General features: G+C 38.9%; 1 protein-coding gene across 1 annotated transcript; it reads right to left on the bottom strand.

Moving 5' to 3' along the window:
* Positions 1-8,950: 8,950 nt before the first annotated feature.
* On the bottom strand, positions 8,951-9,903 carry E(spl)m2-BFM (Enhancer of split m2, Bearded family member). The gene has a single exon (XM_073963284.1). The coding sequence runs from the start codon at positions 9,803-9,805 to the stop codon at positions 9,077-9,079; it is 729 nt and encodes a 242-aa protein (XP_073819385.1). The 5' UTR covers positions 9,806-9,903; the 3' UTR covers positions 8,951-9,076.
* Between the last annotated feature and the right edge of the window lie 5,142 nt (positions 9,904-15,045).

The raw sequence follows: 15,045 nt of genomic DNA, 5'->3' as shown, positions 1-15,045 counted from the left end.
CTTTGTAGAGATTTTTATTGTCTTCATTAAGAATACCGTTATATTATATTTTGTGTTTCAGTGAAATAAATTGTGGCCATCTCGTGTCCAAACTCGAGCTTAGCACACTTAAGGAACGTTCTACAAACGTCAGCTAACCACAAAATCAGTAGGTGTTGTCCTTTCACTTGAAGACACAATATTGGCCATAACATAACAAAAAAGGACCCTTCTTCTCTCAGCCATCCATTTTCATTTCGTCTAAGGTGTTTTCAGATTAACAAAACCTGGCAATAAAATTATTATTATTATGGCCTCTTGATCCTTGGGTCATGATAAGTGAGTGTAGCACAACAGACAGAGGTGAACACAATTTTCCCACGTGCCTTTCCAGCATCTTGAGTAATGTGCGTGGGAACGTCTCAACAGAACAGAACATTCAATAACATCGACGCCTATTTTATTAGTTTGTCTGTCTTAGATAAACAAAGAAATTCAAAAACGAAAAAATATTTTCCCATGATCCTGCATCTCAGCTCTTAGCATCCTTTTTACACACAATGTGTAGAAGAATGTAGCAAACAACAACAACAAAAGTAACAGCAGCAAGTGAAATAATCTCAATTTTATGGCATTGAGATGCTGTTGGGAAGAAAATTCCCACACTCTCGAAGCCAAAGACAGATGTATTTGAAAATGAGTTCTAATGAGAATGAACTCCACAGCACATCCTTTCTTTATTCCCAAAAATGCAGTTAGGCACAGTTGAATGATTGTTTGAAGAGAACCAAATGTGTCTATAGAGATGAGATATCAGTTTTCTTTTAAAAGAAAATTCAAACAACCTTTTCTTCTAAATGTTTTGTGGAAAAATACCTTGCAAATATTGTAGAGATTGTTTGCTTTATTTAAAAAGATTTGCTGTGGCAGGAGCGTAGAATGTGGATGAAGAACAAAAAAAAAAATATGAAAAGAAATTATAAAATTGTCAACCCGGTACAAGGTCAGTGTTACTGTTATTCCAAAACAAGGACTTCCTGCCAATAAAGACCATTAAAATAAGTACGGTTATTTCTTTTGTTATGGTAAAGTTCCTGAAAAGTATATAGAATGCCCAAGGGAGGCCACATTATCATACTCAAATGCATGTTTTACGCATCCACCACATTCAAACTTCGGTGAGATGCAATATATGCCGGGAGTGGGTGCATTTCAGGGGTTGCTCTGGACTACTCCATGTACTTCAGAATCCGAGACTCTCCTGTAGTCCCCCACCCCAACAGCAGCCGCACATGCAGCACTTAACACCAGCTGTTGCTGTTCCAATCTCTGAAAATCCATCCTATTTTGCAATTTAGTTGCAATGGACTTCGAGCTAAGATCGAGGAAATTGTGGATTTTTTGAGTCGGAAGGATATCATGGTGGTGCAGGAAACCAAGTTCAACAACAATTGCAGCTTACAGCTTTGTGCTGGTACAACGTAGTGGGGAAGGGTCGAACTAGAGGTGGAGGATTAGCATTTTTATTACACCTGTCTGTTCAATCCAGACCTACATATCTCGATCGAACTGTACTCCAGGTTATAGGACTAAAACTAGCGCGCTTTTGGAGGGTCAAGACCGACTGGTTTTGAGCATTTTTATGCTCATCATTTGTTGTGGCATTGAGCAGATTGGTAGCTCTTCGTTTTGGACCGTCAATGAGGACACCCTTCGTTTCTCTTGGATTAGACCATCTCCCCACAATTGTCAATCAGCAGACCACAAGATTTCAGTATAAGCGAAACAAGTGTCTAAATCATCTAAAGAGTTGAAAAATTTGGAACCGGAATATGTACATTCCGGCCAACGGTTAAGTCACTCTCGAACACTGAAAAGAAAGAAGTTAGGACCTCAGTCACGTTTAGTTACTTTACGGTGGCTAATGCGCAAGTGATCGGGAGTGACAGGATGAAGAGAAGAATACTACGTCGCATTCGATCACTCTTGCTGAGGAGGAATCACCACAATTTACAATGGATGATGTTGCGAACTTCATCAGAAACGCTAAATCATCCAAAGCGTTGGGCCACTATGGAATCTCCATGGTAATGCTGAAACAGCTTAATGAACCGGGAGTTGAGTATTTCACCAAAGTTCTCATGCTGTCACTAGCCACTCACATCGATTCCGAAGTCTGGAAAATGAACAGGATGGTGCCGCTACTTAATGCAGGCAAGGATGCCAGCAAAGGTGAATTGTACAGAACGATTTCGCTTTTATCGCCCGTAGCAATGTCTATTGAGGCTTCAGTTCTACCCAGCGCCAGAAAGAGCTAAACAGTTGCCGACTTTCAGTATGGGTTACGTAAGCAGCACAGCACGAAAACAGCGATGCACGCCATTTCCACACATACATATACATATATTAGTAGAGGTTTCAACCAGAGCAAGCCGAGCGATAGGACAGTGTTGGTGAAGCCTTTGATACCGTCGAGCACTCCACGCTGTTCGATAGATTGTGGCAGTATTCCGACTACTTACTACCCCAAAATTCTAGTGGTAACATGTTCACTACGTCCGCGCATGCCACATACATCTGCGACATGCTGAGATGCAGGAACAAGGTCCTTAAGTCCCTAGCCGGCAGCACTTGAGGTGCAGACAAAGAAATCTTGTTGATCACACATTATGCGATAGGTCTGTCTGTGGTAAGATATGAGCTGCCGTTGTGACCCGCGAATCTAAAAGAATCAAACCTGTCAGAATGTCGCCCTAACTCCAACATGTCTTAAATGGATCATCCACATGAGGGTGACAAAGATTCTTCCAATGCAGCAACACAATGGCATGTTCTCGTTTCAGTACTTGCTCGAGTGATACCGTGAGAGCCATCACCGTAATCACCGTATGGTGGATAGGACACCACCCCACCCAGGAGTGCCACAATGGATCTTCATGATCTGGAAAGATAGGCCCTACGTTACAACAGAAAAGCTCAAGATCAGAAACAACTATCGTGTGAATGCGCTTCTCCGAATATATACCCCATCTATCGCAGCTGAAGAGCGTCAGCTGTCACGGTCAAATTTTTGACTCAACAACGTTCAGGATGTGGCAGCCGTGTAAATTCCTACAGGTCCGCACAACACACTTCAACTATTCAACTGGTCTACCAAACCCACTCAGCTCACTCCAGTATCTTTGTGATTACAAACCATTGAAGCAGCCACATTCCTAGACCTTGAGATAAGTGCCAGAGCCGGATTAAGCAGGAAAACGAACATACAACAACATAATCCTTCATATATTGCATGAACGCCTTTTGGGCGGCCCTTAAGGAATGGGGCGACATAATCCATCCTGGAACTTGACATAAGTTTGGGAGCCACTCCTTTCCATTGTCAGTTGATCAGTCAAGAATCATTTCGGAAAGATTTAAAAACGATCTTCGAAAAGCCCTTAAAGTAAACATAAGCGAACATTTTGAACTTTAGTGGAGGTATACTTTTTAAATAGAGCTTTATAATTTGGTACAGAAGTTTTTACAATTCCTAGGATGTTTGATATTGAATATGGTTTATATCAGTCCACGTTTTGATACCTCCCCATTTTCGGTACTTCGTAGCATTTAGCCACAAAATCCTACCGAAATGGCTTTTATGTGGCATATATTCTTCGTTGTAGGTAGAAAAGTTTTCTGCAGAAAATTGTAGTTATAGGTCCATGTTCTGATATAGCCACCATAGAACAGGACCTCCCGACTTAAGGAATGTTGAGGGTTTTGGTGTTTATTATTCGTTGGGGATATGAAACATTCGCAAAGAAATTTTTCGGTACAGGTCTACGTTGTGTTACAGCCCTTTCAAGCCCTTAGGCATATCATTCAAGCGAAATGACTCAAATTTGGTATTTAGTCTCCCTTAGGGGGTCCTAAAAACTCTTGCTGAGAGTTAGTTTGAATATAATTTATGGCTGAGGGGTATAAGAAGTTCGGCCCAGCCGAACTAAGGCGTTACTAGTTTCTTATAGAAACCTTCCAAAGGTTCAACTGAAGAAGATCTTTAATCTATACCTATTATAGATCGCCCTTAGGCGAAACTTACGAGACCTTCTACAGATCTTGTCTTTATAAAAGACTACCTACTGTCTATGGAAGACCTTCGGCAGATCTTCCAATTATACAATAAATTTTCGGGACAGCTTTACTCTGTCCCCAGACCTCTTACAACACTTTTTAGAAGACCACCCTCTGTCTATACATGACCTTATACAAGTCCACGGTGCTCTTGAATCAAGTTTAAATAGAAGGTGCTTACACCTGGGAAGTTTTTGCGGACTCTGAAACTACAATGTTCATAGATGAGAAAAATAAAAAAAAAATCGCCGGAGCGCTTTTTAAATGAATCGCGATTCAAGTGGACATTTTCAGGGGTTGTTAATGTGTTCACGATTTTGCTTAGAAACCGCAAGTCCTATAAAAATGAGACTAAGGAAAATGTGGTAGCTATGGAAATTCTCTTCAAGATTGAACCTTAAGGTATTTTCGTAGGTTTTACCATTTTTGAGATATTGAAGTTCAAATTGGGAAAATGCACTGACTGAATCGCCCCCTTATAAAACAATGTAATGAAGGGTGCGCCTTAACTAACTTTTAATGAAAACCGTTCACCCAGGGGAAGTTTTTGTGAATTCCAAAAACAAGAAAAAATCGCTGAAGGGATTTTTAAATAAATCGCGGTCAAAATTCGCATTTTTAGGTGTTTTTTAGGTTTTCACTATTTTGCTTGGAAACCGCAAGTCCAATCGAAATGGGGCTAAAGAAAATTTTGTAGCTGTGAACATTCTCCACAGGATTGACGTTTATGATTTGTTCTCAGGCTGAACCATTTGTGAGATAAAGAAGCTCAGTTTACATTTTTAGGTTTTTTTGTTAGGGTTTCGCGATTTTGCTTGAATACGGCAAGTCTTATCGGTATGGGACCTGAGAAAATCTTATAGCTATGAAAATTCTCTACAAGATTGAACCTTACGGTATTTTCTTAGGTTGTACCATTTTTTTTAGATATGTATATAAGTTTATGTTGCTAAATTGCAGTCATGACATTGTTTTATAAGGAGACGATACAGAATTGAATTGAATTTGAATTGTCCCAATTTCCACTTATATATCTCAATAGTTGTAAAACCTACGAAAATATCAATAAGGTCAATCTTGTAGAGAATTTTGATAGCTACAACATTTTCTTTATTGTCATTTTGATAGAGCTTAAGGTTTCCAAGCAAAATCGCAAAAACCTAAACAACCCCTAAAAATGTCAACTTGCATTGCGATTTATTTAAAAAGCGCTCCGGCGATTTTTTTGTTTTTTGATTTTTTGCATCTATGAACATTGTATGTAGTTTCAAAATCCGCAGAAACTTCCTAGGAGTAAGCACCTTATATTTAAACTTGATTCAAGAGCACCGTGAGTGTATGTGATAGACCTTCGGGGCTCTCCGCTCTATATACAACAGGACTTATATCTATAGAAGACGTAAAATAGGTATCTTATATTTATAGAAGAAAATTACCTTTATCTGAAAAGTCGACTTTCGACCTTTCAATTGTGGCCCAAGTCACCCAAAATAGAATATGGAAGGTCATCAAAAGGTCCATCTGAAGTGGATCATCAACAGGAATTCTATTAATAAGAGTCCTTATAATGATCTTCTGTCCATAAAACAACTCAAATAGGTCTTCTATAGGCAGATCTGGTCACTGCTTCTGTCTATAGAAGATCTTCTATCTTATGCCTATGGAAGACCTTTTGTAGCTCTTCTCCCGTCTATGGAAGACCTTGAGCAGGTCCTCTGTATATGATAGAGAACAACATGACTTGTATCTCTAAAAGACATTCAGTACACCTTCTAAAGGTCCGTGTGAAGAGCATCATTAATAGGACCACTATCTATAGAAGATAAATGCCCATAAAATTGGTTCTGCGCCCTATTGTAGACTTTAAAGTGATTTTCTCTCTCTATAGAAAACTTTCAACAAGTCGTCAATCTTCAACAGGAGACATTCCAAATGTTTATCTATTAATAGAAGACCTTCTTCATGCCTTCGATTTATGGAAGACTTTTCGCAGGACACTTTCTACTAGTCTTGTATCGACAGAACAGAACATCTGCTTGTAGAAGACCATCTACAAATCTGTTATCTTTAGAATACAATAGTCTGTACATCTATTGAATCTACCCTCGAAATCTTTAGATGACTTTCATAGTTGTAACTTCCAGTAAATTATCTGCTTTAAGAAGACCTTCTACCGGTCATTAAAAGACCTTCTACTAGACACATCCAAGTTAACATTAGATCAATCGATATTTGGTTTTAAAAGTCTAAAAATTGAAGTAAATTTTTGGTCATAGATAAAATCGAAAAGACGACTTTCGATTTTTATACCCTCAGCATTTATGCTAACGAGGGTATATACACTTTCATACGGGCAAAATGTGCCTCATCGAAATAATGGTTTTAGACCCCAAGTACGTTTGGACAAAATGTGTTTCAGACAATTTGGAGTTGATTTAGCCATGTCCGTCCGTCTGTCTAGCTGGGCGGTGCGTACGATAACTCTCGAACGGAGCAACCGATTCGGTTCAACATTTGGCTTTCGTAATATTTTGCCCAAACTTAGTTTAAGTTCGAAGATGGGTTATATAGGTCCACTCCTTCCGGTACCTCCCCCACAAAAGTTCGAAAATGTTCGGAAAATTTGTGCACACGATAACTCTTGAAGGGAGTTACCGATTTGGCCCACACTTTGTACATCGTGAAAGTTCTACCAGACTTAGATGAAGTTTAAATATGGACTCAATCGGTCCACTCCTTCGGGTACCTCCCACACAAAATTTCGGAAAAGTTCTCGAATCGCTTCGATTTTTGTTTTAGCAACTTGTACTCGCTGTCCCCCATACGACGGTACAAGTTTCATAAGGGGCAAGTCCATACTTCCTGAAAAAATAGCCTGAAAGGTGCAAAAAACCCCTATGACACCGTGTGTAGTGGTTGGAGCGCACGATAAATCTCGAACGTATCTGCCATTTCGGTCCAAAATTTGGCCTTCGTAATATTTTGTCCAACCATAGTTTAAGTTCGAAGATAAACCATGTCGGTCCACTCCTACAGGTACCTCCCTCACAAAAATTCAAAAATCTTGGAAAAAAATATGCGCACGATAACTCTTGAAGGGAGTGACTGATGTAATCTATACTCTGCACATCCTAATATATCTACCAGATATAGATCAGGTTCGAATACGGACTATATTTGTGCACTCCTTTGGGTACCTCCCACACAAAATTTCGGATAAGTTCACCTTAAGACCTGCTCTCAAATCACTTTGATTTTTGTTGAAGCGATTTGCATTCGATACCTCCATTACGACGGTAAAAGTTTTTTCAGGAGCAGGTCCATATTTCTTGGGAAAACACCCCGAAAGGTATAAAAAACCCTATGTGGCTCTCGATCTGTTCTACCGATTTGGTGCAACATTTGGTCTTCGTCATATTTTATCCAAACATAGTTTCATGGGGCAATACCGGTCCCCAACTTCCGGTACTTCTCCCCAATATTTAAAAAATTTCACTAAAATGTTAGGACGATATCACTTGAATGGTGCAACCAATGTAGTCCAAACTTTGGATCTCCTAATATTTTGTCGGTCCTCCCTAAGGGTACCTCCTCCACAAAAGGTCAACATTTGTGTTAATCTCTAATCCACATTATTGTCGGCAAGTTCAAATGTTGAAAAAGGGCCACAAAATTCTGAAGAGACGCTAAATACATTCTATCTGTCCGTAGATGAAAGTTTCAATTCACATTGGCCTAGGGTATACCTCTGTCGGCAAAGCCACTGACACTTTTTTACTTGTTAATCTACAGTTTGTTGACAACAATAGGTCTGTTCGACAACCCATAAGTTTGTACAAACTTTTACAAAATGCTGATCGATAACAAACTTGTTCAGTAAAAGAGAAATGGGAAGTATTTGCCAGTACTTGCAAGAACTTTCTTACTTGCGAGGTTATCGAACAGACCTTAAGGTAGAAATCGAAATGTCGACTTCTGACTTCGTTACATGTTCCTACCTTCTGCAGGTCTTCTGTATACCGAAGGTCTAGGTATCTGCTCTGTGTTGAATACCTTTCACAGATATTCTATATAAATGATAGTTACATATATAGACAGCTTTATATAAAATACTGCTCTTTTATCAATGAGGGCGTTCCGTCTAGATTTCAACTGGCCATCTGCCTTTAGAAATCTATAGATCCCTAAGTATTCTATATGAAAATCCATCCTCCACGCTGGTGGTGTATAGAAGAACTGACACTCTAAATGAATGTTATATGTAGAATACCTTATAATTGGTATTAGATCTAAAGGTCTTCTAGGTTATTGTTATTTGAGCTGGAATACCTTCTAAGCATATTCTAGCTATAGAACTTCATCTACAGGTCTTCTTTAAAGGGTATTCTATATTGTGAAGGAATTCAACAAAAGATCTCCTAATCCCACTTCATCTACAGTTCTTCAGTAGATTTTCAATCTTTATTATCTTTCAATATAAATTTAGGAACTTTCAATCTATAGATGTCCCCTCGCAAACCCCCCTCAACCCCAAATATTAAAAAAATACCAATAAAATTAATGTTTTAAGAGAAATTAGATAATTATCTATTTCCTTTGTTTATTTTTTCTTTCTTCTTATTTGTTGTTTTTTTATGTCTTCATATGTTTTGCACTGGGTTTGTGTTTGTCTTCTTCTTTTTTTGTTACAAATGTTTCTCACTCTTCTTTAAATTAATAACATTATCACAAAAATATTAAAATATTGCATATTTTACAGCTTAAAAAATGGGGTTATAACAATTAAAAATCTATTAAAAAAATTTAAGTTAAAATTTTACTAATATAGCAAAAATAACTTGTCTATAATAAAACACTATATAACAGCTTGAGATCCTCTCTAAGATAACTAACTTAAAATAACTACTAAATTTTGGCAACGCTGCACGAATTAAGATTCCAACACAAGGTTGCATTTACCCGAAATGCAACTCTGTTGAAGTTAACACATGGTTGCATTTTCAGCAAATTGCCAGGCATTTTGCCAATACCAATCGCGCAACAGCTGTTCGTCAATGTCGCTGGAGGTATTGGACCACACAAAGCAACCATCTTCGGCATTGATGAAATTGAAATCTTCATCGAGCAGGAGGTTCTGTTGTTGTTGCTGTAATGGGCTGGAGATGGTGGAGGCGGAGGAGGTGGATGAGGTAGATAATTGTTCCATTTGGTGATATTGCGAATGTTGGCAGTTACGACCATAAACACAATTACTGCTGCAGGTATTCAAGGGAGTTTTATCCACACTAACGCGGCTAATGAATTCTTGGCTATCCTTGGTGCTGCTGAATTTGTGGGAGGTTGAGATGGTGTGGGTGGTAATATCCTTAACTTCCTCTGGTTCTTGCAAAATTTCCGGCAATTTTGGTTCCGCAACTTCTTGCAGTCTCTGCTCAGCACCGAACAATAAATCCTTGGGTGTGCTGTGGCAGATTTGGGCATTGTTCAGATTGACATTATTTGGTATGGAACGATTGCTCTTGGCGGCAGAGTTTGCAGATTTCAGGGCCATTAGGCGTAATATGGGCTTCCACATTTTCTTTAATTTGAATTTGTCACTTTGCTGTTGTTGCAGCAACAATTGTTGCTGTTGTTGGTGATTTGACATCTTCAGGGCAGAGTTTGATTGATTGATGCAAAGGTTTGCCAAATTTTTTGTATCGGTATACATGGTGGTGGCGGTGTGTGAATGGATTCTGTTTCTAACTTTCTAATATTTTAAAGTTCTTCGTTTGCGTATTTTGATTGGAGAAATTTTTATTCCGTGTATTATTTTTTTTTCTTGTTTTAGGTGAGCGATGTTGACGCTGTGAAAGTTAACGATGAACTGATGCTGCTTTGGTGAGCACACTTAATTTTATATGACGACCTGTGTCGATCAAAAAATACCAACCAACCAACAGCATAAAGATCGTCTTAACTCACACAAACGCACACACACACAGAGTAGCCAGAAAACGGACACGTACCCATAGGCAGAAGTGCCTTCCTTGTCTTAGCAGCAGCAGCAGCAGTTGTGGTGGTGGATGGTTGGTGCCGATGGCCCTGCATAAACAACTGTGAGAAAGAAACTGCACTCACTTCCCATCATCAATGGCATGCACATTCTAACAGGAATCACTACCACTTGGATGGATGGTCGATCGGTCGGTCGGTTCGTTCATTCGTTGGTAGGTGATGTGTACATTTCCCATGGTTTTGGCTTAAGAGTCGCCTCAAATAACCTGTAAGGGCAACAACAACAACTCTGAACCGACAACTGTGCAACCGTGCCAACCAACCAGCCATCTAGCCAACCAACAACAACTACCACAGAATGCAGGTAGCACACACATCGATGGCTGTCATCGTTCCACAAGCAGCAACAACAGATTAACAACAAAACGCTGGGAAAAAAATATCCCATGAAACTCTCTTTCATACTTCCACCGGTGTTCGTCTGTCTGTCTGCATGTCTTTAGGGTCCGTCTGTCCATGAATAGTCCCAAAAAAGTGTGGGAAACAGTTTTAATTTTTTCTTCAGTCAGTTTCTTCTTCTTTTCTTCTTCTCTGTGTTGTTGTTGCTGTTAGTGGTGCTTTGTTAACCTTACCTTTACCGTGTTCTGATAAAATGTTAAAATAATATGTTTACCAATCGAAAGAAGTCAGTAGCGTCGTAGCCCAAGGGCGTTATGAGGGGCAATAGGAGAGGAAGATAAGCAGGAGAGACAAATTAGTTTAGAGGAAATATATTTTTAGAGATTTGAATGAGGTTTTCTGTAGCGGATAAGGTAGCACGTATACGTCTTATATAAGAAGTTAGCCAAATCGTCTCCTAGAACTCAGCATATATCAATGCAGCCAGATGATAGAGCTGGCAAATAATTGATTGTATTATCGATAGTAAAACTTAACTTTACAAAAAAAAAAAGAATGTCATTTGCTGTACATACCCTGTTTAAATACTCACACGCAGAAAAATGTATGTTAGAAATATGTTTGGATTCAAACAAATATTTGTTTGGGACTGATTGCAAACAAATATATGTTTGGATCCAAACATAATTTATTTGAGTCCAAACAAATCTATGTTTGCAACATTTTGTAACATATCTCAATTTTATTTGTTTGGGTACCAACATATTTTTTATGTTAGAACATATTTTTTATGGGTGGAGAGAGGATTTTTGTCAAAGAGAGTAACAACAGGTCTCTCGCGGCTGCGAAATGCTGTTTCATAATACAGAGCTGTGTGTATGGTGTAATAGGAGACGCAGAAGCTTTGGTGTGTGTATGCGGTAAAACACGTGTGTTTCGTGCATTGTTGTTGTTAACCAACATAGCAAGCGAAGAGTAAAAGAATTATTTTTTGTTTGTTTTGTTTATTGTTGAAGTTCAATCTCATTTTCGATTGTTTGAGTGGAGTATTCCCCCATTGGCTCAACTTCATTTATTACCCTCTATTACAGAGAGTAATGTTTTTCAAAACGAACTGACAGTGTTGCAAAATTTTACTGATCGCTACCAATATCATGATTTCATCCCGGCGAAGGGAATTATCAATTGGCTTCTCAGTTTTTGAAATGATGCCTTTTTTAGCGAAAAACCGAACTCTTTAAGTGTCTAGTATTCTCATATGAATGAGAATCACACTCACTTTTCGGCTTTTCCAAAGAAACACCAAAATCAAAATCTTTTCAACTCACAGAATTCGAAGAATTCTTAGTTGATACGTGCTGACATGTTGCAAAATATTTTGATTTTGATGTTTCTTTGGAAAAGCCGAAAAGTGAGTGTGATTCTCATTCATATGAGAATACTAGACACTTAAAGAGTTCGGTTTTTCGCTAAAAAAGGCATCATTTCAAAAACTGAGAAGCCAATTGATAATTCCCTTCGCCGGGATGAAATCATGATATTGGTAGCGATCAGTAAAATTTTGCAACACTGTCAGTTCGTTTTGAAAAACATTACTCTCTGTAATAGAGGGTAATAAATGAAGTTGAGCCAATGGAGGAATACTCCACTCAAACAATCGTAAAAGAATTATGTTGTTCTTTTTTCTTCAGTTTTCTAAATACAATCGTTGAGTAAAGACCATACATACGTATATTTGAAATATGGATGTACCTATTTATTACATTATAAACTCATTTGATTCCAGATGCCGATGATTTCAACTTTGAGGAGAATTTTTATTTCACACCTAAGGAGAAGCGTTCAACGATGTTTCTATATAGATTTTTTTAAAAAGTGCGACTTTTTATAAGTTATTTCATTCCCTTTTTTTATTAAAGTCTTTCATGTATTTCTTTGGAATTTTTTATGTACCTATGTGTCTGTTGTTGCTTTTGCTTTTTTTATATGTATTTCAATAAACAACCACCATTTATAAATGTGTGTATATGTTTGAGATAGCCAGTGAGCGCTTACTGAGAAAGTGAGCATACATTTCAATGTGTTCCATATTGAAATGTACGCTCCCTTGCTCTCAGAAAGTGCCCACTTGTGCATGTGTTTGTTTTCTTGTTTTTTGGCGTTTGGGTTTGTATTTGTTTGCACCCAAACATATAATTTGTTTGCACCCACACATATATTTGTTTGGAGGACTCAAACATATGTTATGTTTGGGACTGATTGCAAACAAATATATGTTTGCTGCAAACTATGTTTGAGACATCTGTTAGAGAGGCGTTTTTTTCCTCCGGGCACCAATTGAAGATTAGTTTTATGACTTCCTTTGAATATATGTATGTATATGCATGGAAACGGCCGCAAAATCCATACTTGGATACCAGAGACCTCTACCAAGGAATCCATGGTATGATCAGGAGTGTCGTGCTGCTACCGAAGAGAAAAATGCGGCATATAGGGCTACTTTACAATCTGTAGCAACGCGTAGTGCACGAGAGTGATATTGGGAGAAAAGGAGAGAGGAGAAACGGCTTTTCCGCAGGAAACAGAGAGAGATGGAAAAGCGGGAGTGTGAAAAAATCGAGATGTATAGGAACCAGAATGAAGTCCGAAAATTCTACTAAAGAGTCAAGCATAAAACTGATGGCTTTGGTACAGGCACATCCTCCTGTAGAGACCAGCAAGGTAATTTGGTAATTGATACAGATAGTGTGCTCAGGATATGGAAAGAACATTTTTCAAAATTGTTGGTATCCAATAACAGCGAAGACGACGAAGATACAACAGACCCAATCCCAGAAGATGGTATTGAATGTATACCGTCCAGCCCTGATGAGGTAAATACAGCAATAAATCGGCTGAAGAATAATAAGGCAGCAGGAGCCGATGGCTTACCATCCGAGCTGTTCAAAACCGGAGGCGACACGCAGATAAGGTGTATTTATCAGCTAGTAAGCACTATCTGGCAGGAAGAACGAGTACCCGACGATTGGAACCTGAGTATCCTGTGCCCCGTCCCCAAGAAGGGAGATAAGACTGTATGCTCTAAGTATAGGGGCATAAGTCTACTCCCTATTGCCTACAAAATCGCGTCAGGGATATTGTGCGAACGAATAATCGGACCATACTAATGCGGCTTTAGACCTGACAAGTCCACCATTGACCAGATATTTACCCTGCGGCAAATCCTGGAGATGCAGATCGACTCCTACCACCTTTTAGTCGCTTATAAAGCAGCCTCCGACAGTCCGCTGCGTTCAAAGGTATTCCGAGCCATGTCTGAATTTGGTATCCCCGCAAAGCTCATCCGGCTTTGTAAAATGACTCTAACTGACACAAGACTTTCAGTTAAAATAGGAAAGAACCTCTCCAAAGAGTTTTGTACCAAAAGAGGTTTCAGACAAGGAGACAGCCTTTCGTGTGATCTCTTCAACAGCCTGCTGGAAATGGTTATACGTCAAAAGAAGTGGCACAATCTACGCCAATAGCCACATATTACTTTCTTATGCTGATGATATAGACATCATGGGACGATCAGTAAAAGAAGTAACTGATACCTTTATGAAGGTCGAAGGAGAATCTGCTAAAGTGGGTCTGGCGGTAAACGGTGAGAAGACCAAGTTAATGGTTTCGACTCGCAATGCGTCCCTTGAGCTCGGACTAACTGTGGAAGTTGCTTCCTATAATTTTGAGGTAGTAAAAGACTTCGTCTACCTCGGCACCTCTGTAAACACAACAAACTACATCAGTTGTGAAATAAAAAGAAGAATTGTATTGACCAACAGATGCTACTTTGACTTAAGTAAGCAGTTTAAAAACAAAGCCAGATCTCGTCAAACAAAAATAACGCTCTACAAAACACTGATACTACCCGTGCTGATGGATGGCTCCGAAGCCTGGGTACTTGCGCAAGCACACATGACAGTGCTTGGTGTGTTTGAGAGAAAAATTCTTCGAAAGGTCTACGGACCAATCTGCGTTGACGGTGAATATCGACGTCGCATGAACCACGAGCTGTATCTGCTATACAACGTCATCAATACAGTTAAACGTTAAACGAGAGAAATGGAGATCTTTTCTTAGTTCGGCCTATGGAACAAATGTTCTGTAATGGGCCTGCTAAGTAAGTGTATGTATGTATGTTAAAGACCTTCTACAAGTATTCTACCTATAGAAGACTTTTCAAAGATATTTTTCGATAGAAAGCATTCAACAGGAGATTTAATTTTAGAGAATAACTACATATTTATAGACAGAGCTCCGATTCACTTGCGAGTGAAATTTTGGGGGGAGGTGGTAATTTTTTTGGGTGCAATATTTTTGGTTGTGGGGCAAGTTGATTTGGGGGTGGGATAAGTTTTGGTGTTGGGAAGTGGGCAAACGTTTTCCCCCTGAACTTGCTCGAATTCGAGAAGAGTTTCACTCGCTAGTGTAATTGGAGCGAGTATTCGGAGCCTTGTTTATAGAAGACCTAAAAGTACATCTGCAGTCGGTATTTAATAGATTTTCTACATATAT

The sequence above is a fragment of the Musca autumnalis genome, unplaced genomic scaffold, assembly GCF_047663935.1.
Source record: "Musca autumnalis isolate F117 unplaced genomic scaffold, ASM4766393v1 scaffold_1, whole genome shotgun sequence".
NCBI lineage: Eukaryota > Metazoa > Arthropoda > Insecta > Diptera > Muscidae > Musca > Musca autumnalis.
This window is presented reverse-complemented; position numbering and strand designations above follow the sequence as displayed.